This window comes from Peromyscus californicus, unplaced genomic scaffold (genome assembly GCF_007827085.1).
Source record: "Peromyscus californicus insignis strain IS unplaced genomic scaffold, ASM782708v3 Scaffold_22__1_contigs__length_63687245, whole genome shotgun sequence".
NCBI classification, from domain to species: domain Eukaryota; kingdom Metazoa; phylum Chordata; class Mammalia; order Rodentia; family Cricetidae; genus Peromyscus; species Peromyscus californicus.
The window spans coordinates 31,487,942-31,510,640 of record NW_026294525.1 but is presented as its reverse complement, the minus strand read 5'-3'; the positions used below and the strand labels follow the sequence as shown (position 1 = coordinate 31,510,640).

Sequence of the window (22,699 nt, the reverse complement as noted above, 5' to 3'; positions counted from 1 at the left end):
TGGGGAAAAATGGGGTGATGAATCTGGGAGAGGGTGAATATGTTCATAAGACAAATACATGATGTAAGATTATCAAAGAATTAATGGAAAATTATTTTTTAAAAGTGGAGGAGAAGACTTGTCATTGTCCAGAGAATGCTCATATATAATAAATGGAATTGAACCTGTGTGAGAGCTAGTCACACAGCTATCATGTGCGGATCAGTGTGAAATATGGGCTGCAACAATGTGACCTTTCTACCATAGCCACCTGTTAAGAAAACCACTACTAAAGTTATGTTTGTATCTTCCTCAGATTTTTCACTAAGATATAAACATTCAGGTGCATGTTGCATATAAATAAAGTTATTATGTGTAAACCTTAAAAGGGGAGCCATGTTAAAATTTCTACATTCTATCTAATTTATTTTCAGTATACACTCCAGAGCTAGAGAAATGGCTTAGGAGTTAAGAGCATTTGCTGCTCTTGCAGAGGACCCCCATTCAGTGCCAAGTACCTACACAGTGGCTCAAAACATCTGTCACTCTAGTTCCAGGCAATCTGATGACCTCTTCTGTCTTTTACAGGCACCAGGAACACACATGGTGCACATATACACATTCAGGCACAATGCTCACATGCATAAGATGAAAATAAATATACATTATTTTCAATATTTCTCATTTACAAAATGAATAAAACAAGAGTGACTATTTTTATTTCTTTTTTTATTTATATTCTACTTTCTCATTATTCTAAGTCCAAGTCTTAAGATACGTAATTATTAGTACTAATTGATTTAACACCTTGTGTCTTTAATGAAAAAAAAAAAAAAAAAAGCAAAGGTGGAAAGCCAAAGATCATCTGAAGACATTTTAAAGGCAGTCAGTGTGGGAAGTGTTAATAAAAAAGTTCTTGTAAAAACACAATGGCAATTTCAAATAATTAATAAGAGAATTAGTATGGCTTACAAATCTGAACAATGATCTGGTCAGGGTAGCTATTTGTTCCCATCTTGATCTCCAGAAAAGATCTGATGTCATCACAAATTAGATGGGTGTGAATTTAGTTGTGGCATAAACATGCTGAAAAGTCTCTTACTTTCCTCTGTGCACTGTGGGGATTCGGTCTTCAGGGCTTTAGGTATTGAAAGTCATTAAGCTACTTTCCTGCAGGGAAGGCGTGCTCTGGGCATTCTTGGGTCTGTGAAGTTAGGTAAGTAATGCCGATAAAAGATGAGCACAAGCAAGCATCTCACAACAGAGCACTATGGAAGCCCCATTAGTTTCTCCAATATGAGGAAGTAGGTAATTCAGAAGCACATTTGAAAATTGAAATAGCATTGTAGGTAATAATGAAAATCGACAACTCGAATGTTAGGAAGAAAATAATGATGATAGAAACTGACACCTTGTCTATGATTAAGGAATTAGTTTTATGAAATGAAGGTATAAATATATCCTTAAACATGGCTATAAAGATTTACAGGTACAATGAGGGGGATAACTAGTGGGAATTAATTGACATATTTTATATCTTTTTCCAAGGATTTTTTGAAAACTGGAATAGTATACATGAACACGTTGGATGGCAATTTTCTCAGAGATCTAGCCAGAATCATGAGTGAAGATCTGGTCGCTTCCACATCTGTCCAGCTATGCTATGAGAACTTGAATGGATCCTGCATCAGGAACCCTTACTCTCCGGTCCCTCGCCTCGTCCTCTATGTAGTCTTTGGCTTTGGGGCTGTGCTGGCTGTGTGTGGAAACCTCCTGGTGATGATGTCCATTCTTCATTTCAGACAGCTACACTCTCCAGCCAACTTTCTGGTGGCATCCCTGGCCTGTGCTGACTTCTTGGTGGGACTGACCGTGATGCCCTTCAGCACAGTGAGGTCTGTGGAGAGCTGCTGGTACTTTGGGGACAGTTACTGTAAATTCCATTCTTGTTTTGAAGGGTCATTCTGTTACTCTTCTATCTTTCACTTGTGCTTCATCTCTGTCGATAGATATATTGCTGTCAGTGACCCCCTGATCTACCCCACCAGATTCACTGCATCTGTTTCTGGCAAGTGCATCGCCTTCTCCTGGCTCCTGTCCATCATCTACAGCTTTTCTCTCTTTTACACAGGGGCAAATGAAGCTGGGCTAGAGGATCTAGTGACTGCCCTCACCTGTGTGGGAGGCTGTCAAATTGCAGTGAATCAAAGTTGGGTCTTCATCAATTTTCTACTATTTTTCATCCCCACACTTGTCATGATAACTGTCTACACTAAGATTTTCTTCATTGCTAAGCAACAGGCTCAGAGGATTGAGAGAATGAGTGACCAGACAGCCAAGGCATCAGACAGCTACAAGGTCAGGGTGGCCAAGAGGGAGAGGAAAGCTGCCAAAACCCTGGGAATTGCTGTGGCAGCCTTCCTCCTTTCCTGGCTGCCATACTTCATTGACTCCATCATTGATGCCTTCCTGGGCTTCATCACACCCACGTATGTGTATGAAATACTAGTTTGGATCGCCTACTACAACTCAGCCATGAACCCCTTGATTTATGCTTTCTTTTATCCTTGGTTTCGAAAAGCCATCAGACTGATTGTCACTGGCAGAGTCTTGAGGGAGAACTCCTCAGCTACCAACTTGTTTCCTGAGTAGATTCTCGGTTTAGCAAGGCATTGAAAGGAGAGTCACAGCAGAACATCACCAGGAAAACTGAGTGCCCAGATCTTCTTCTGTAAAGTGAAGCATTATGCTTCAGCTGAGACCCAATCAAGTAAATCCAGCTATAATTGTTCCCTGATTAATACAACATTGAAATTCAATTGTAAAAGTTCTAACAGGACAGAATCCCTGGAATGGGGGGATGATGGGCCACTTTGCCTTTTATCACTGTGGTTTTGTTCTGCTTAGGTTTGTTCTGAGTTTCCCCCTATTTGATGGATTAGTAAACCTTTCCTTGTAGTATTCTTGAGAAAATTGTGTCTGTGTGTGTGTGTGTGTGCACATGTTTATGCATATCTCGTTCTCTGTTTATTGTTAGTCATATGTATATTTACATACATTTTAAACTATGGCATTTCCCCATTTCTATTAGTGCAGTCCCTGGATATAACATATCTTCATTCTTCTGTGGGTTTTTTTTGTTTTTTGTTTGTTTTTTTGTTTGTTTGTTTGTTTTGGTTTTTCGAGACAGGGTTTCTCTGTGTAGCTTTGCGCCTCTCCTGGAACTCACTTGGTAGCCCAGGCTGGCCTCAAACTCACAGAGATCCTCCTGGCTCTGCCTCCCGAGTGCTGGAATTAAAGGCGTGGGCCACCACCGCCCGGCTCTTCTGTGTTTTTAAAAAATATAATATAAATGTGAAAGAAAAACATAGGTGTCAGATGAACACACGGGTACACTGTGTTGTTCAGAATCGTGTGTCACAAAGTACAATTTCAGTCATGAAACATAGTATCAACGATGTTAGGTCAGTGGTTGGCAATGATAAAGAAAATTAACATCATAGGTAATAACATCCATTCACATATAAACAACCTCGAAATGAGTGTTCACTTCCTCAGAGTCAAAGGACATGAGGTTACTCCTAAATGTTATCTACTCACCAAGGACAAAGAGTCCCAGCCACAATTGTCAATTTGCTTAGAGCTCTTTGAAGTACAATGTATTTACCTATATATTATAGCATGACAAAATAATTGTCATGATGTAAAGTATAAGTGAGATTCACAGATAATGTAGACATTGGAAGGAGTAATTAATTTATAGTAATACAAATGCCTAATCTACCAATATTCTCATCCATACTTCTTAGTTCAAAAGTACCTTTGTTGTACAAGATGTTTTTCTCTAAGGCAGAAGGAAAGAAAGAAAGGAAGGAAGGAAGGAAGGTAGGAAGGAAGGAAGGAAGGAAGGAAGGGAAGAAAACGTATCAGATAAACTGTTTTGGTTATTAACACAAGTTCTGTCCATACATGAAACAAAACTATGATTATGACATTTTATACTGTTTGATCTTTCGGAATCTTTCAGTCTCTCCCTAACCAGAGTAGCACATTCAAATCCATTTATTCACCCTCAAATTAGCTGAGATAACAAATCGTAAGTTACTCACCATGTGCAGTAGTCTGCTATCAGGAAGAACAATGTGATCATGTTTGTGAATTGCATGCACCTCCTGTGGCCTATATATTTAACAACATCTTGGCAAGTGTTCTATGCATGAAAATTTAAGACAAAATTGATCCTGAGAGCCTTCTTGTACAGTAACCGAGGTTTGAGGACCCAGGTTGCTTATCCTGTTTATCAAGTTACACTCTGCCTTGTAATGAACCACACATATTTACTTCCCTCTCCTTGTTCATTTGCTTGCCTCCGGCAGGGATCTTCCACTGTGTACGGAATGTAATGATTAGTCAATGGATTTTTGCTGAGCAAACATGTTTTTTCCTCTAAATTTAGAAATATTTTAATATCCTTCTTTTAAATCCAGAAGTATTTACGAGAACATGCATGGTCACAGTAAATGACCATAGCTCAGTATGGATCCCTATGCATCCAGGTGGACATTGTTACAGATATACTGCATACTAACTTTCTGACATGTGAGTGTGAAAAGTCATAGACATGAATTTTCTTAAACTCATAAGTATAGGTTGTTTGTGGTTCATTCAAGGGGGGCAAGGACATTTGCAAATCAAGACTTCTTCCCACATTCTTTTTTCTTGTCAACCACCATACCATTATGGCAAACACAAAATATTAGACACAAAAGCCCATTTAGAATGATATGAAGCATCCTTCTCATGTAGGATTTGGTTATGACATTGTGATTCTGTCTTGGGAAGGTGTATAGGGTTACAGTCACATGTCTGCTGTTTTTGAATATTCACAGGGCCAAAGGTGGTCCTTTAGGAAAGGCCAATGCTCCTCATCTAGTCACAGCACAACCTCTCTTTTCTAAGCATTTCCTTGGCAGTCCTCATAAAATTATACCAACCTGGTTCTATGGATCCATGGCTATCTATTCTCTGCTCTAATAAAATACGTAAAATATTACAACTGTATTTATTCTTTAATTGTGAAATATTTATGGTATTTCTATTATACCAAATCTCTCAGAATTTTGAAAGCATATCTATTTTTCAAAGTGTGTGTGTGTTATGTCTGTGTGTGTGCTGTATCTGTGTGTGTTGTATCTGTGTGTGTTGTGTCTGTGTGTATGCATTGTATCTGTGTGTGTTTGTGTGTGTATTATATCTGTGTGTGTCTGTGTGTATGTGTGTGGTGCAGGCATGGGGGTATGCAGGTGCACACACACAGAGGTCAGAAAAGTGTATCCAGTGTTATCCTCTGTCACTCTCAGTATTACCTTAAGATCTCTCTCTGAGCTGGGAGCTCATTATTTGGGTTGATCTCGCTGGGGAGCCTGTTCTTAGGATTCACCTGTCATCGCTTCCCAGCACTGGTGTTAAAGGCATGCATGTCTGTGTTAAAAGCCTTTTACATGGGTTATGGAGATCTGAACTCAGGTACTCATGCTCTCAGAGCAAGTGCTCCTGTCTACTGGCTCTCTCCCTGGTCAGAAAGCATTCTTTATTGCCTTCTAATAGACAGTATAGTGAAGATGAATTTCATCATCATTTAGTCCTGAGTCAGCTCCCTCTGGTCCCTTTTCTAAGAAGTCTATGTGATTTCATTTCATAGTTATCTGAGAGTAGTGCCTGTTTATTTGTTGTCTGTATTCTGGTAGACAGGTTAATGATTTTATTGACATATATTTGTTATGTCTATTCGAGATTCACTGTGCTATTTCTACACATCTACAAAGCACGTGTTGATCAAATAAAAAACCTCTGTTGGTGATACAACCCCCATAATAAGAAATTATCACGAGTAATTTCTAATCTCCTTATTTTATCTTCTACTAATGAAAAAAGAAGACATGATGTTAATCCTCCTTTTGATGTTCGAACATTTCTTTAATCCAGATGAAGCCTTCTATAGGATTGATTTTATTATATTCACTCCATTGTTTTCTCTGTAGGCTCTTTCTGGGACATAGACTTTTTCTCTGGTTCCACTGAGAGGCAAGAAAAAGCTAGCTCTTAGTCCTGCAGCTGCTTCCTGCTCTGTGTGTTAGACTGTGATCCTTTCTTTGGTTTTTCAATCAGTTTGCTTCCACATGCTTTCCCTTACTTACATATATTGGGGAAGGGGCATTCTAAGAGGATTTTAGAAATAATATCAGTGAAACTATGTGCTCAAGGGGCTTGATAGGAGATCTTCAGATGGAGCGTAACATTTCCACTGCTGCCAGTGCTAAAGGTTGAGATGCTTAGCCAGATAATTGCAAGAGTAATTTATTTTATAAATATCTACTACTGTGAGTCCCCATGCAAGACTTTGATGCACTCACCCAGATTCTCCCTCTGTGGACTCCAAGCTTCTTTGTGATGCAGAAATTGAATGAACAGTGTTAAGGGGGAGGCATCTCAGAAGTGTATGCTCTCAGGTAAGGCCTTGCCTACATCTTGCCACTAGTGTATCTTCATGTATCAAATCTGATTACTGACCCAGAAACAAAGCTGTTACACTTTAAGGATGACTACATCAACAAATCACTTATTTTTATCATGTGGTGATCAAACAGGTGGAATTTAAAAATGACTTCAGTAATATTATACCATAGTTCACTGGTTTTGATTTTTAAAATTCAATGAGATATCTTGGTATGCAGTTGGACATTTTCCCAATATTCAGGAAAACCACACAGAATGGTCTTTGAGTCTTCAGAGCTAGTCTGCCCCCCTTCTAATTAGGAAGTGTGCACACATCTCTAGTTATGGGACAGTTTGAACTTGATACATTGCAGATGTAAAATGTCGTTACCATTACATCTGTTCATAAGTGGAAGGTTGTTCCAGTCAATCTTTTTCCCCAGTTTTTATGACTATATGGGAAGTTTCTATAGCTTGGTACTCAATTTCTAGTTTCAAAAGCCCATTCCAAAGTCCATTCTAATTGTTTTCATAATTGTAATAGCATACCTACTTAACACTGTTATTTTTCTGCCCTGGTTCCCAACTTCTTGTGATCAACAGTGGGAGAGATAAAGTCCGTTCGTTTATATTGCTTTTCATTCTTTCTTCCCCTTTCCCTTTTTTTGTACAGCCCTATTTACACCCCAATATAAGGAAGAAAGTAAAAGAGACTATGGAGAGCAGAGCAATGATTTTCTTTGTGTCTAATAATGTTCTTGATGGGATCTGCCATTCATGTGCAACTTCTCTGGAGAATGTATGTTCACAATAGATCTCTGGTATGGGTGGAACACTCCAGCAGACCTCTTCATGTTCTCATTTAGAGTCTGAACATAAAAAGAAACCATATGGACTTGTGTGCTGGAGGACATTCTGTCCATCACTCTACTGAATAAATAAGATGATTCAAGCTTCCATCTCTTTTAAGGTTCTTTATTCAATGGCCTTGATGACCCACTCTTTATTCATTTTGAGCAAATTAAGTTGGAATTGAGCACACTGGTAGCAGGAAAAGTGGAGTGAGAGGGAGAAGCCTTATGCTGCCACTCTCTAGAAGGCAATGTCCCATGAGCTCCATATGGCCTAGAAAGGATGAGCATCCAGGCTTGTTCCTTTCCCCAGGTTCCTCATTTAACAGTGCGTAAACTGTGCAGGTTACATCCTACAAGGTCTGAGGAGTAAATGTGAAGGGTTCAAATAAAAATAATCATGCCCCCAGTAACAAGGGAGTGGATTGCCTGTGGCAGAGCTTACTGAAGAGTTCATGTTTAGGCCATGAGACCAGTGTGATTTGGCTCAGAGGCAGAAGCACAGAAAATGCCGTACAAGATAGTACATAAGTACATAAGTGTGCGCGCACTCTTGGATGTGATGATGCATGTTTTAATCTCAGCACTCAATAGGCAGAGATAGACAGGTCTCTGTAAGTTTGAGGCCAGTTTAGTCTATGCAGTGAATTTCAGAGTATCCAGGGCTACATAGTGAGGACAGGAGTTGGGAAAGGGAGTGACTCATTTTAGATATTATGTATATGGTCACATAACTGTATGTTGTATGCATTTTTCAAACACTGCAAAATGAGGGGAAGTAGTAAACACTACTTCTAGTACAGACATTTCAAGCTCAGAAATAATATTGGGACTAAACTCTTATTGAAATTCTTGCCACATGTGGTAGTGCATGCCTCCCCAGCACTCGGGAGGCAGAGGTAGAGCAAGTGGATCTCTGTGAGTTCTAGGCCAGCCAGGGCTACTCAAAGAAACCCTGTCCTTTTAAAAAAAAAAAAAATATATATATATATATATATATATATATATATGTATATATATATATGTATATATATTTATTTATTTATTTTTGCATATGAAGAATTTTTCTATTCTTTGCCTAAAATCAGGCCTTTTGAGGGCAGACATTCTCAAGCAGGTGTGGATTGAAGCCCCGGTTCAAGTCCTAAAACTGAAGCTTTCAGTGTTCACAGTGACTAAACAAGCATGTGTGTGTGTGGCATCTGAAGTCTGACTAGCAGATGAGGAAGGAAACACTTGCTAAACTGCACTTGAAGGGAAAAAGAATGGTTTATTATAACTTCCCACTCTACTCCGAGCACCCACAAGCAGTTAATGTACACTTGGAGAAACACTTGTCAACCCTTGGTAGTGATGGAGAGAATCAAGTTGATTCAATAATGCACTAAGCCAGTGACCTTCTGAGGCCATTACCAGACAAGCTGGTTGCACGTACCCAATGCCCAGTGTTCTTCAGTGACAGATTAGTACTTTAACCTGCCTGGTGTTTGGTTACCTCCAGCCTCTAATCCGTAGAGAGGGAATAAAATGCTTCCTCTCATTAGCACCCTTCAGAGTTTGTGCTCCGCATGACCACAGGCCATCATTATCGCATCCTTCTCTTACTTTGGTCATAATGAGGACTATTTCACACATTCAGTCACTGGGGGGATGGTCTCATTAGAAATGTCTTGGAGGACCCAACTAAAGCTCAGGTGTAGAAATGGGAAGGAAAACTTCGTCTGATGTAAGAACCAAAAGTTTGCCTGAGAATCCTGTCCTTGGCCTTAGAGTCCTAAACCCGTGGGAATCAGGACTTCTTCCTAACGCCGCCAAACTATTTACTTAAGATGGTTTGGGGAGGACAACATTAGGAAAGTCAGATTTGTGCAAGAATTTTAGAGGCCTTGAGGCAGGCCTCCAACTACATCCTGCCTCAGGGTTGGGAGAAGAGCTGCTTACTGAGTTAGTAAACATGAAGTCACAAGTTAGCCTAGATTTTTCTGTTGAGCTTAGATGATGTTAATATAGAATAGTTAGAATTCTACAAATACTGGAGCATCTCTACATAGTCATATTCTAGGATCCCTAGGCCCATATCTGCCTGTTCTTATGCTTATCATACTATCAGGAGCATTGTCTTTTCCCTTCCAGTTCTATCCTCACAGGACCAGCTCTCCACTTATGATTCAGTGTTGCTTCGTCTTCAAGACCTCAGGCTTTATGATCATAGAGATGACAGGCACTTCATTACTTTATACCCAGTTACAGACATCCACTATGTTCTGAATAAACCAGTTGATAAATCTCAGAATGATAGAGGGAGCTATAAAGTTATTTCTCTACCCAATGGCAAGGATGCCAATGGAAAGTTTTTTCTTTACTGGAACATAGTGTCAATGGGAGGAAAGGGAATGTTTGTCTCCTGAGGATATATAGCAACATTTAGAGACATTCACAACCAGGGGATGAGGTTAGCTATTACTGGTTGTACATAGGAATGATACTTGGTGCCACACAACATATAGAATTGTTTCTTGTGTCTATAGAAGATAGATGGGGAAAGCCTGGCATATGGTTTTGTAACATAAGCAATTGAAATCATTTTAAAAAATCAGACACTAAGAAAATGTTAGGAGAAACCTGAAAGATATCTGAAAAAGAGTATTGATTTTATTGATTTGTGATCAGATAGCCAATAAGATGAAAAAGAACTATCTCTCACTCTTCATAATGTACCATGCAAGCTTATAAGTGTCTGCGTATCTCCAGCTCTGTACTGCCAGAGACTTTAACTCTTCATCCAGAAGATTGAAAAATATATTTCCTTGGTTTGCCCTGTTCCTTCTGCCAGGGTTGAGATGATGAACACAAAATCCATTTCAGAGTTCTCACTCCTGTGCATTGTTCTTTGTAAAATGAAATCTCCCTGGAAGCATGGGCAAAAAGGGCAGTTTTTAGTAACCACAGAGGAAAGTACACAGAGTGTTCACTGCAGATCTGTTGAGTGGATGGAGAGACTTTGCACACAGGTCCCTGGGTAGCAAGGGTTTAAGAGCCGAATTCATTTTCTCAGTAGTCTCTGAGAAAAGCTGCTGCATTTAATCCATGTAGTTCTTTAAGGCCTCCTTGTAATATATCTCTCTTCAATGTAGTATTTCCCCATAGCTTATTATCTTGCTGCTTGGTAGCCATGGGAGACGCATAAATGACTCTTAACAGGCTGGAGAGAGCCAAACTGACCTTTAAACCTTGTAGCACCATCATATCTCTTTAAAACCCCAGGAAGGCCGGGCAGTGGTGGCGCACGCCTTTAATCCCAGCACTCGGGAGGCAGAGGCAGGTGGATCTCTGTGAGTTCAAGGCCAGCCTGGTCTCCAAAGCGAGTTCCAGGAAAGGTGCAAAGCTACACAAAGAAACCCTGTCTCGAAAAACCAAAAAAAAAAAAAACCCAGGAAGGTGACCAAGTCATGACTGAGAAGGGGGGTGCGGTTCATGTCTGTAAACAAAGAAAAAAGCATTATTTGCCTAGAATACTTCATATTAATTAATGTAGGAAAGACTTGTTTTGTAGGCCAACTTTCCTAGTAATCACTGTTGAATATAATCTTATTGGTTCACACCTTGCCCTACTGGGATTCTGTCAAGGCGTTTTCCCATTGGTGATGTCTATTTAGCTGAAGGCCTGCATCCTTTAGGCAGTAGTTTAAGACATGTAACATGGAAGTAAATCCATAGGTGAGCCACCAGTTCCACAGCTGCATCCACAGTTACGCTGCTGCCAGAGGAACACTAGAGGTAAAAATAAAATATAAAAACATATTAAGGAATCAAAGAAAGCTTAACCAACTAAGAAAAAGACTCATTTGCTAATTGAAATTCAATTTTAGTAATTTTGGACCATGCAGTATTTATCAGATTTTATTTTGTTCCAAAGAATGTTTAGAAGTTATCAGAAGGTTTAAAAGTGAAAAATTATATTAGGCTTAACATCTCATAATATCCTCTGTCATCTTACTGGATTGATGTGGACTTCTTCCCCTAACAGTATTGAAAATTAGAACCCCTGAATCTTGGGAATCAAATGCAGATCTTCTGCCCACGCAAACAGCAGCAGCATGGGTAGTAACTCGTCTCCACCAGCAGTCCTACAGCTCTGCTATGAGAATGTAAATGGGTCCTGTGTGAAAACTCCCTACTCACCCGGGTCCCGCGTCATCCTGTATGCAGTCTTTGGCATTGGGGCTGTGCTGGCAGTGTTTGGAAACCTCCTGGTAATGATATCCATCCTCCATTTCAAGCAGCTGCACTCTCCCACCAATTTCCTCATCGCCTCTCTGGCTTGCGCTGACTTCTGGGTGGGAGTCTCTGTGATGCCCTTCAGCATGGTCAGGTCCATCGAGAGCTGCTGGTACTTTGGAAGGAGCTTCTGCACTTTCCACACCTGCTGTGATGTGGCATTTTGTTACTCTTCTCTCTTCCACCTGTGCTTCATCTCCATCGACAGGTACATTGCTGTCACTGACCCTCTGGTCTATCCCACCAAGTTCACAGTGTCTGTGTCAGGAATTTGCATCAGCATCTCCTGGATTCTGCCCCTGGTGTACAGTGGTGCTGTGTTCTACACAGGGGTCTATGATGATGGCCTAGAAGAATTATCCAATGCCCTCAACTGTGTAGGAGGATGTCAGGTAGTTGTGAATCAGAACTGGGTGCTGATAGATTTTCTTTCCTTCTTTATACCAAGTCTTGTTATGATCATTCTGTATGGTAATATTTTTCTGGTAGCGAGGCAACAGGCTAAAAAGATAGAAAATATTGGCAGCAAAACAGAGTCATCTTCAGAGAACTACAAAGCCAGAGTGGCAAAGAGGGAGAGAAAAGCAGCCAAAACCCTGGGAATCACTGTGGTAGCATTCATGATCTCATGGTTGCCGTATAGCATTGATTCATTAATCGATGCGTTTATGGGATTCATCACCCCTGCCTACATTTATGAGATTTGTGTTTGGTGTGCTTATTACAACTCAGCCATGAATCCTTTGATCTATGCTTTATTTTACCCATGGTTTAAGAAAGCTATTAAGGTTATTATGAGTGGCCAGGTGTTCAAGAACAGCTCAGCCACTATGAACTTGTTCTCTGAGCAAATATAAGCAAAGGCACAGAGGAACTCACAGGTATCCTTAGTTTCCTGATGAACTGAGTCTTTGAAGAGTCTAAGAAGACCCTTCATGGAAAAGAATAATGGCTGGGCACACTGCAAAGGATGAGTTAGCATTTTCTAGTTTTGCCCGGATGTGCATCTTGCTGCCATTTCTCTGAAAATATTAACTGGACCAATAAATGTTAAGTTTTTATTAGCATGCTACTTCAGAGCTGAGCATTTGACACTCCTTGCATTTAATTTCCTCCATCCATTCCTTCTTTTAATCCATGGATTTCCCACCTTGGTCCTCGTATATTCTCTGAAGGCATCGAAGATCCCCTCTGATGCTGTCCTCTTTTCTTTACAAAGCTTCCAGGCTGACCGTAGCCTGGTAACCATTTCATTTCATGTATGAATAGGTTTCCCCCAGTTCCTGCTTTCCTTTGATCTTTCAAATACAACTTACAAAAGGAGATTCATTGGCGAATATAATTGACTCAGTCTCATGAGAGATCCCAGAATGTAGGGGGATAGTCTTCAAATGGCATTACCTTCATCAGGCTGTAGTGATTGTCAGCCAAGTTACTGTCCTCTGACTCCATGATTTCCTCTCCCAAAATAGGAAACGGAAGCCACTAGACTTCCCAGAGTAGAGGCACTGTGATTATGTGGCTGTTCCTTCAGCTGGAAACTGGATACATGTGACGCATGGAATTCTGTATCAGACTTGTCTGTTTAGGTGCATGAAATATTTCTTGTTCATTAAGGAGAATCTCTTTCAAGTGAAGCCTCTAGTTTTCTTCAATAAAGTTTAATGACAATGAAGAATTTGTGTGTTTTAGTAGTCATGTGGAATATAAATTAACAGCAAGCATTCAAATAGTCATTGTTTTACTTTTTTTTAACCAAACATGAATTTTATGCCTTTCATATAAAGTGAAATCCATGTTGAATGCCCCAGAAACAGGTAATAGCATCCCCACTTTTGTGAGCCAAGACTCTGGTATGAAGCAGTGTTGTTCATTGCAAATATTTTTTTTTTTTTGGTTTTTCGAGACAGCAAATATTTTTTAAATAAATATACTCAGATTCTTTTCTCTGAATTAATAAAAATGTAGCAGTCTACAGAACAGTAAAAAAAAACATTGCTAGCTCTATATCTGATACAGGAATTGACACCTGGACTATATAAAAAAAAGAAATAATCTAAATAACTAAAACAAACAGACAAAAAACAGACAAGCCAGCTAAGAAATAGGCTAATGGGAGAGACAGTTGGTTCTCAAAAGATGAAGCGCAAATGGTCAATAAATGGTAAAAACAGTTCAACATCCTTATGCATCACTGAAATTCAAGTTTAAGTTACGTTGAGATTCGTTCTATCTTACCCCACCCATAATAACGAAAACTAAGAACATAAACAGCATAAGCTGCTGTTGGTGAAAATGTGGAGAAAGGGGAACCCTTTACACAATGCTTCAGGAATACTAACTAGTCTAGCCATACTTGAAATTAAAGTGGCGGTTTCTCAAGAAGGGGAGAGAGAAAGAGAGAGAGAGAGAGAGAGAGAGAGAGAGAGAGAGAGAGACAGAGACAGAGACAGAGACAGAGAGAGAGAGAGAGAGAGAGAGAGAGAGAGAGAGAGAAAACAAACCTCCCATGTGACTTCACCATACCACTTGTGGGTGTACACCTGAAGCACTTTGAATCAGAACACCACAGTGAAATCACACATCCATGTTTATTGTAGCTTTGTTTACAATTATTATTGTAACCAAGTATTATTGTATTCCAAGTCATGGAATCAGCTTATCTGCTAACAAATGAATGAATAAAGAAAATATTAGCATATGCCCAATGGAGTTTAATTCTGCCATAAAGAAGAATTTAGTTGAATCATCTGAAGAGAAATGTATACAACTAAAGGCAATCATGTTAAGTGAAACAACTCAAGCTCAGAAAGACAAACATCATGTATTTTCTCTCATTTGTGGATCCTAAACTTTACATAGATATAGAACATCATACACATGCATGTAGTGTGCACATAGCTACATATATACAGCACGAAAATCAAAATGAGATCAAAGTACTAGTGTGAAGAGAATGTCAAGGGAAGGGTATGGGGAGATGAATATGGTTGAAGTATATGATGTATTTGAATGGAATGTCTTCATGGAACTATTATGATATATAACAATTAATGAGAAATTAAATAATGAATTAAAAACAAGAAGAAATACCACAAAGGAATACCGTTAATAAATTCTACACTTAAGAAAACATGTAAGTTTATCCTGCCAACGATGTTTTAAATAATTTGTACGTCATACTCACATTGAACATACGTATCCACTCCCCTTCCCACGAAACACACATAATATATTCACGATCTTCAGCCTCCTATTGCAGAGTTTTCCCAAAGCCCTGAAACCAGCTACAGGTCTGGGATACAATGACCCCCATCAGACATAGGTGAGACATTGCTGACGTAAAAAACAAGTACGTCCACAGCCTAGCATAGAAAGGTTTATTTCTGGCTCACGTGAAGCCCTATGATGCTGGAGCGCTCTCCTGGGCAGCTGCCCTCACACCATGACTGCGGATCCCTTGGATTTCACCACTCATTCTTTACATCAGAAGTTTCCTTCTTGCTTCATTCAGCCTGAAAAGGACACACTGGGGTCTGTTAGGGAGAAGCCAAGCGGACTGCTCCACCTAGTGGCCAGGGCCAGCACGTGGAACCCCCTCGCCACCTTGCTTGATTTAATGAACGGCAGGTGACGGTGTGAAGGATTTTGAGAATGACAGCCAGCAGTCGTTTCGATAACAATGTCGTTGAAATATGGTGATTGTGGCCTTAGGTTTGGTGATTCAAGCATGTCTGAGCCAAGATGCTGGGATTCTTCTTGTTTCCAAAATGACTCCCGCCAAATCATACTCGTTCCTAGGTACAGGGGGCTGTGGGCGAGGTGCAAGAAGACAGGGTTTTCCTGAACCCTGACTCGGCATCTTCAGCTCCCTTGATGGAGGGAAGGGTCGGACATGAGGAGGAAATGGCTGTCAGGTGGGGAGTGAGCACTACATGAAATAACTCAGAAAATGAAATCTAAGCTGTTAAACTGTCCCAAAGGCTTTTCTCTACAAACCCATGACAGTAAGGCAAGGAAAAGGAAAACGGGCGAAAATGGCCGAGGTTTTCTCAGTGGTTTCCCTGCCAGCTTCCTCTTACATTTCTCCCTGAGTGTTATTCATTTACGTTTTGTTGGCCAATGAATCTTAGACTTGAGCTATATTTAAAAAAAAAAAAAAAAAAACTCTGCCTTGGCCATGCCAAAGACATGAGAGAGCGGAGCTACACTGTGGAGGGCAGGGGGGTACTGTGGTTGACATTTGCTCTACCAGAAGGCAGATGGACACTAGACCCTTGACTAGCCCCAGCATTTGACATTGGTCTCCGTGATCTCTGCGGGTTCATAATGTGAAGCTTCAAGCCCGAGTCCCATCGTGTTTAGAATGAAGTTCTGGCCCATCTCAAATTCTCTAACCACATTTTTTCCAGTCTTCCTAGCCATGTGTCCCCTCCCACTCCTCCTCATCTGATGGCACAGGCCATCAGTCTGATAAAGAAGATAAAAAGAGTCAAATTCTATTACAACCCGGAAAAGGTAAAAGGGGATTAAATGGTAGGTAAGAGTTAAGGTTGAACCCTACTGTAGCCTTGACCAAGGATAAAACTTGCTCCGGTCTCTTGGAATTTTGTTTGCTCTTTACAACAAGGAACCATATCTAAGTTGCCTTGAAAAATAGAGAAGTAGTGGTGTTCAGCGTGAACTGATACATCCAGGACACAACTCTTGCACCCAAGACTGAGGGATCATAGCAAAAGAAGGGGCAGGAAGATTGTTAAGAGCCAGAGAGACAGGAAGTTTGCTGTGAGATTATGTCTTATGGAAAGGACAGAGAAGCTACACAAGTCTCATGGGCATGGATGCGTAACTAATAAGGATAACACCAAAAGACATGATAACATGGAAGGGGAAATCTCATGGGGCCTCAACCCTAGTCAAAGAACTACAGGCAATTATGGAGCATTGATAGCAAGAGAAACAGTCTTCCCTGGGAAGAGCCCCCCGTTGGTTATTCAATACAAAATGGTCAGTCCTGAAACCATATACATACAAGTAACAGGACATGGACCGAGCAGGTTTGATATATACATATACCACATATATGTAATGTATAGACAGACAGACAGAATTGAGAGCAAGATATGAGAGCAAGTGGTAAGGAGGAAAGGGAAGAGAGGAAATGATGTAATAATTTATTTTCAAAAAATATTAACCCTTTCCCCAAAATATAGAAAAATATAGAAGTGAACTGTACCAAAATAATGATCCCAACCTTGCTGTTTCTGATTCTGTAAACATGCCTGCTTACTTTTAAAAACTGGAAAAATGAAAGTTCTGCTTTAAGTCTGTATAACCAACTCCACTACAAGAGAAAGCCCAGCCATCAGGAAAAACATCAAAAAGTAATGTTGTATCACCAATAAAAATAGGAAATACAGGATTGGGGTCCTACTGCTTATAGCATTAACTAGGATCAGAACATCAGCTAACAGTAAAGGGAGTTCTCTGTCCAGTGTAACTGCTGTCTCGGGGGCCTGTTTCTGTAATGTATCTATCCATCTACCCATCTACTAACTGTAGATGCTCTCCTATCGATACATCACTCACCCCTCCCACCTTTGCAAGGCTGGTTCTGATCATTCTCAGAGCCTCCACTTTCCTATTTTTCTCTCGGAAACGTCACTGTGGAGGACAGCATTGGCAACCCTCTCCTGCTTCACTATTTTCATTTTTTTCTTCAACCTCTTAACTGTATGTATTAGAATGGGTCACAGTCTTATTTTCCTGCTTCTTACGAAAGTTATACTTGTTTGTCTCTGATAAAGGTGTGTAAGCTACATTAGGACTTGCCAATTTGTCAACTTGATGGGCTTTAGAATCACCTGGGAGACACACCTCTGGGTATGTCTTAGGGAGTTTTCCAAAAGGATTAACTGAGGGGGGAAAAATCCAGCCTCAAAGTGTGTAACCCCTTCCAGCAGGTGGCTAAGATATGAAGGAGTTGGAAGGGAAGCCCTCTTTCTACATCTGAATTGTGTCTAAAGATGCTTCTGATACCCTCTGTTGACATCAGACTCCAGTTTCTTCATCCTTCCAATGTGGATGCTCTGTGGAGCTCCAGCTTTTCAGAGCTAGGTTGGAACTGCTGTGGCATCCTACCTTGCTGAACAATTAATCACTGGGTTCTCAGCCTCTCTGGCATGCAGATAGCTATTTTTGAACTGCTTAATTCATATCATGTAAATCAATCTAATACATTCTCTGTGTGTGTGTGCTGTCTGTCTGTCTGTCTCTCACTCAATTTCTTTCTCTCTCCTCCCTCTCTCCCCACATATATGTATATATAATACTGCAAATAAATAAAAATTATGGAAAGTTATTTCAAAAGACTTATTTGTCTTTTTAAATAAAATGCTTCCTCAAGCATGAAAAGACTGAGATCTGAGCCATCCATGTCTTTGTTTTCATTATAGTTAAATGTGTCATGTGGTAGCCAGTTAATCATATTCAGTGAAATCTTGAAAATGGTTACTATCTTGTACTCCTAAAAGGGGGCACTGAAGTCTAGACAGTAAAAGTCACATGACCTAGACTTTAAGGACAAATAGGATTCAGACTCAGGTCTATAGATATAGAGACTCTACCCTTTTCTCATCCCATAATCTTCCATAGCAGCTTCCAGGGATGGAAACCATACTGACTAAACCTTAGGAACATAGGAACTACAGACATGAAATCCTGGGACCTTGCTGTGTGCCCACAGTAGAAGTTCGGGTATAAGCTAGCTGTAGGGAGCTCGTGTTGATGCCAATTCAAATTACAGGAATGATGATCAAGTCTGCTTTGGGACTGAAGTTTATAGCCCGGACCATCGTGGTTAAAATTTTAAGAAACAAAAACAGAAAGAGAAGAAGTGTTGGACCCAAGCTTGTCAGAGGAAGAGGTACTAGTGACATGCTCCAAGAAGGCAAGGAATTCACTGGACCGAAGCAGCCTGAGTTAGTAGAGTACACAGCAGTGACAGATAGATCTGACCACATAGTTGAATAATGGCAATCTGTTCCATTGACCACCCTTGAAATTCAACTCAAGCATTGTTTTTGTCTGCCCTTTTGTGTTCAAAGTAGAAACTAGGACGCAAGTGCTCCCCAAGTCTCCACACTATTTTCTGTGGGCCCGAAGGAGCTTGTGTCCATGTCACCAGCTTCCTAGACCTCTGCCGCCATCTTTACTATAGCCCTCCTCATTCTCCTTCTCTTTCCAATTTCAAACTGCGTTGTTTCATTCTGGGGAGACTTCGGCCAGGTAGGACAGCTCATTTACTCAAACTGGGATCATTTGCCTTTGAATTTTTGTCTTTGAATAGTAAATGTAGCATAGCCTTTGCAAGCTTATATATAGAATTAAGTGCAAAGGCTAAAAGAATTCTGTACAGCCCACTACTTGCTATTCCTGACACTTCTAGATAGTCCTGAGCCTAGTCCTTCTAAGCAGACCAAACCTATTATATATCTATGCTCTCTGGTGAACACCTGGCCTTCTTGGAGCACATTATGTGGTTGCTTCTTCCTTTGATAATGCCTAGGGTCATCTTTTCTCTCCTCTTTTTGTTTGTTTATGTTATTTGATTGCGGCAGGAGTAGGATAGCCCTGCTTCAGTTGTAGGTGTATATCCTTCTTCCTTCTCATGTCTTTTTTCTCTGAGGCCCTGGCTGAAGATTCTATTGGGATCATCTGTCCTGACGGTGGAAGACAGAACTATAAGAACTGAGCTCAACCACGTATTATTCTTTAAGTTTCAGTTTGAGGGTGGCAAATGCCATGGCCCATAAGGCTTTGATTAAGACAAGTCATACAGCCGAATTCAACATGATTGAATCTAAAACATTTGCTCAGAGGGTGGGTGAAAGAACAGTAGGAGAGGAGAGTAAAATAGAGGTTAAGCGTGTAGAAGAGGTTGGCCTACAGTCTGTCCTGCCTATGGGATGTTCTGGGGTAAGGGTGACCTAGAGATTGAGGGAGTGTCCAAGCAACAACTGGTCTAGCCTAAGACCTGTGCCATGAGGAGTAAGCCTGACACTGCCTGGAGCACCAGGACCCACAGGCTGGATGACCCAGAGACCTAGGATAGAACCAAACACAACTAGAGAAAAAATGTCAATGAAATTATGCCTAACGATATTCTGCTGTACTTATAGATTCATACCTAGCCCAATTGTCATCAGAGAGGCTTCACCCAGAAACTGATGGAAACAGATACAAAGATCCTCTGATAGTCATTAAGCTGGGCTCTAGGAATCCTGCTGAAGAGAAGGAGGAAGAGATTTAGGAACCAGAAGGATCAAGGACATCACAAGAGAACTCACAAAATCAGCTAACCTGGGCTCATAGGGGCTCACAGAAACTGAACTGACCCTGCATGGGACTGACCTAGGCACTCTGCATGTATGGGACAGTTATGTAGCTTAGTCTTCTTGTGGGACTCCTAACAGTGGGAGCAGGGGCTGTCTCTGACTTTTTTCCTGGCTGTTGGGACCTTATTCCTTATACTGGGTCACCTTGCCTAGTCTTAATATGAGGAGGTTTAGTCTTACTACAACTTGATATGCTGTGTTTGGTTGATATCCATGGGCGGCCTGCCCTTTTCTGAACAGAAATGGAGGAAGGGTGGATTTGGTGAGGGGAGCAGAGGGGAGGGATTTGGAGGAGAAGAGAGAAGAAACACTGCAGTCAGGATGTAAAATAAATAAATTTTTAGAAAGGAGTGTAAAAGAGGAGTCACTGAGGGGTAACATGTCACTGGTGTTCAGGCCTGATGTTGAGGTGATGAGTCTCTTCTCTCATGAGTATACACACACACACACACACACACACACACACACACACACACACACACTTATGTATACTAGTATAAATATGCACTTCAATGTGTGACTTATTCACTCATACAGCCAGCTGTCTGAGCTACAATGGGTTTGACTTAGCTGAAGAAAGCAATATAAATAAATTGAAATGTGTATAGAGAATGAACTACTGTTTAGGGTCATACAAAACAAGGACCTTAGAATTTCAGATTACATTTTGAAATTTTATTTTACTACTTTTTTATGTAAATGTCATATGTGTATGTGTGTGTTTCTGTGTGTATATTCCACATGTGTGCAGGTGCCCATGGAGGCCTTGGAACTAGAGTTATAAGCAGCTATAAGCTGCCTGATGTGGGTGTTGGGAATTGCACCTGGGTCTCCTGCGAGAGCAACAAGTACTCTTAACCACTGGGCCATCTCTCCAGCCCTTAGACCATATTGATGTTTTGTGAAACGTATACACACACATGCAAAAAAATATGTAAGGAAGCACCTACACACACCACCATCACCACCACTGCCACCACGATTATACTTTTGACCTCTTCTCCAGTGAGATGCTCTTGATGAAGAAAAGCACTTCTCGGGTACCACCGTGTAAGGCATTAATGGTGATGTTCCACTGCTGTTGCCTTCTGCTTACATCTGAACCCAAAGCTACCATGTCTGAAAGAGTGCTTGGAATTCATGTTTAAAGGGGGAGTCCTATATGACGAAGAAACCTTTCTATTGATGGACCATATTTGAAGTTTTATCTGTCCCATTTTTTGATATGGGCAGAACCCGCAGTGAACTTAGCGATTGCTCTGATATTTGTCACAAACAGAAATCAGTATTCTCACATCTCAGTATAGCTGTTGCTGATATTGTGTAAATTCATTAATTCATCGCTACTTTGAATTTTAATAAGTTCATTATACCTGCTGGCAGAGTTTGATATTTTTACATATTGTTACATTACAGATGTGGCTATTTCCAAGATATTTTAAATATGTGTTTCAACATAATTTTTTTTTTTTTTTGGTTTTTCGAGACAGGGTTTCTCTGTGTAGCTTTGCGCCTTTCCTGGGACTCACTTGGTAGCCCAGGCCGGCCTCGAACTCACAGAGATCCGCCTGGCTCTGCCTCCCAAGTGCTGGGATTAAAGGCGTGCGCCACCACCGCCCGGCTCAACATAATTGTTTTCCCTTGGATTTCTGTCTTTTAAATTATTTCATCCACTTAAAAACTGTATTCTGAAGTGGGGTCCACAGTCTTTACTCAGAAGTCTATAGATCACAGAAGTCAGGGCACTTGCCTTAAGTGTAATTGATTCCCTCTTAACAGGAGCACAGAGGGATTCGAGTAATAATTCAGCAAAGTAGCACATCATACTGAGATCTCAGGAGAGGTTTTCTACTGTCCAAAAGATCCAAAGATGTTCGTCTCTTAACACCTGTAGTCATAGCATAGCTATATATGATTTTTAAATCTGGGTTCCACATATAAGAGAAACCAAAAGATGTGATAGACATTTACTTCTTTAAAGATTGTTATCTGAAAGTGAATCACTGTTTTTACTTAAACCGCTTAGTGGTTAGTTCTTTGTGAGTTTTAACATTAGAGTTGTTTAAAAAACACACGCATACATTCATGGTCTGTTTATTGAGATTGGCAAAACTGTAAACATATATCCATGCCTGTAAATATGAATGGACTCCAGAAACTTCAAATTAATTTACAAAGAAATTTTACAAAGAAGCAATTATTCATTTGCAAACAGCCAATGCAAAATATGAAAGCAGGGTGACTAGAGGTCTTTAGGAAATTAAAAAACAGAAGCAGGATGTACTCTTTTTTAAAAATTATTTTTGTTTATGTATATGCACCATGTGCATGCCTGATGCTTTCAGAGTCCAGAACAAAAGAGTTGGATCCCCCTGGAACTGAAGTTACAGACTGTTATTAGCTGCAGAGTGGATGCTGGGAATTGAATGAAGCTCCTCTAGAAGAGCAGTCAGTGCTCCTAACTGATGAGTCATCTCTCCAGCCCCCTTAGTTTCTTTTTCAGTTGTGATAATATATATAACCAAAGAGAGGAAATCTTGTTTTAGCTCCCAGTCAGTTATGAGGGTGTAAGCAAAGGTATCTAGATCTTGGAGCCCCTGATTATATTCTACCGACATTCAGAAGAGAATAATGAATATGTGCATGCTAATGCTCTACTCTCTTTGTACAGTCCAGGATCCTCAGACAGGGAATGGTCTT

At 40.4% G+C, this 22,699-nt stretch overlaps 2 protein-coding genes across 2 annotated transcripts; both read left to right on the top strand.

Moving 5' to 3' along the window:
- Positions 1 to 1,554: 1,554 nt before the first annotated feature.
- On the top strand, positions 1,555 to 2,631 carry LOC128118124 (trace amine-associated receptor 7a). The gene has a single exon (XM_052750627.1). The coding sequence runs from the start codon at positions 1,555 to 1,557 to the stop codon at positions 2,629 to 2,631; it is 1,077 nt and encodes a 358-aa protein (XP_052606587.1).
- Positions 2,632 to 11,422: 8,791 nt separating this feature from the next.
- LOC128118123 (trace amine-associated receptor 6) lies at positions 11,423 to 12,460 on the top strand. Its single transcript, XM_052750626.1, has one exon. It carries the CDS (start codon positions 11,423 to 11,425, stop codon positions 12,458 to 12,460), a length of 1,038 nt encoding a protein of 345 aa, XP_052606586.1.
- Positions 12,461 to 22,699: the final 10,239 nt, after the last annotated feature.

Excerpts from the sequence above, each read along its gene's own strand:
- LOC128118124 (XM_052750627.1), top strand. The coding sequence starts at position 1,555 with ATGAACACGTTGGATGGCAATTTTCTCAGAGATCTAGCCAGAATCATG.
- LOC128118123 (XM_052750626.1), top strand. The coding sequence starts at position 11,423 with ATGGGTAGTAACTCGTCTCCACCAGCAGTCCTACAGCTCTGCTATGAG.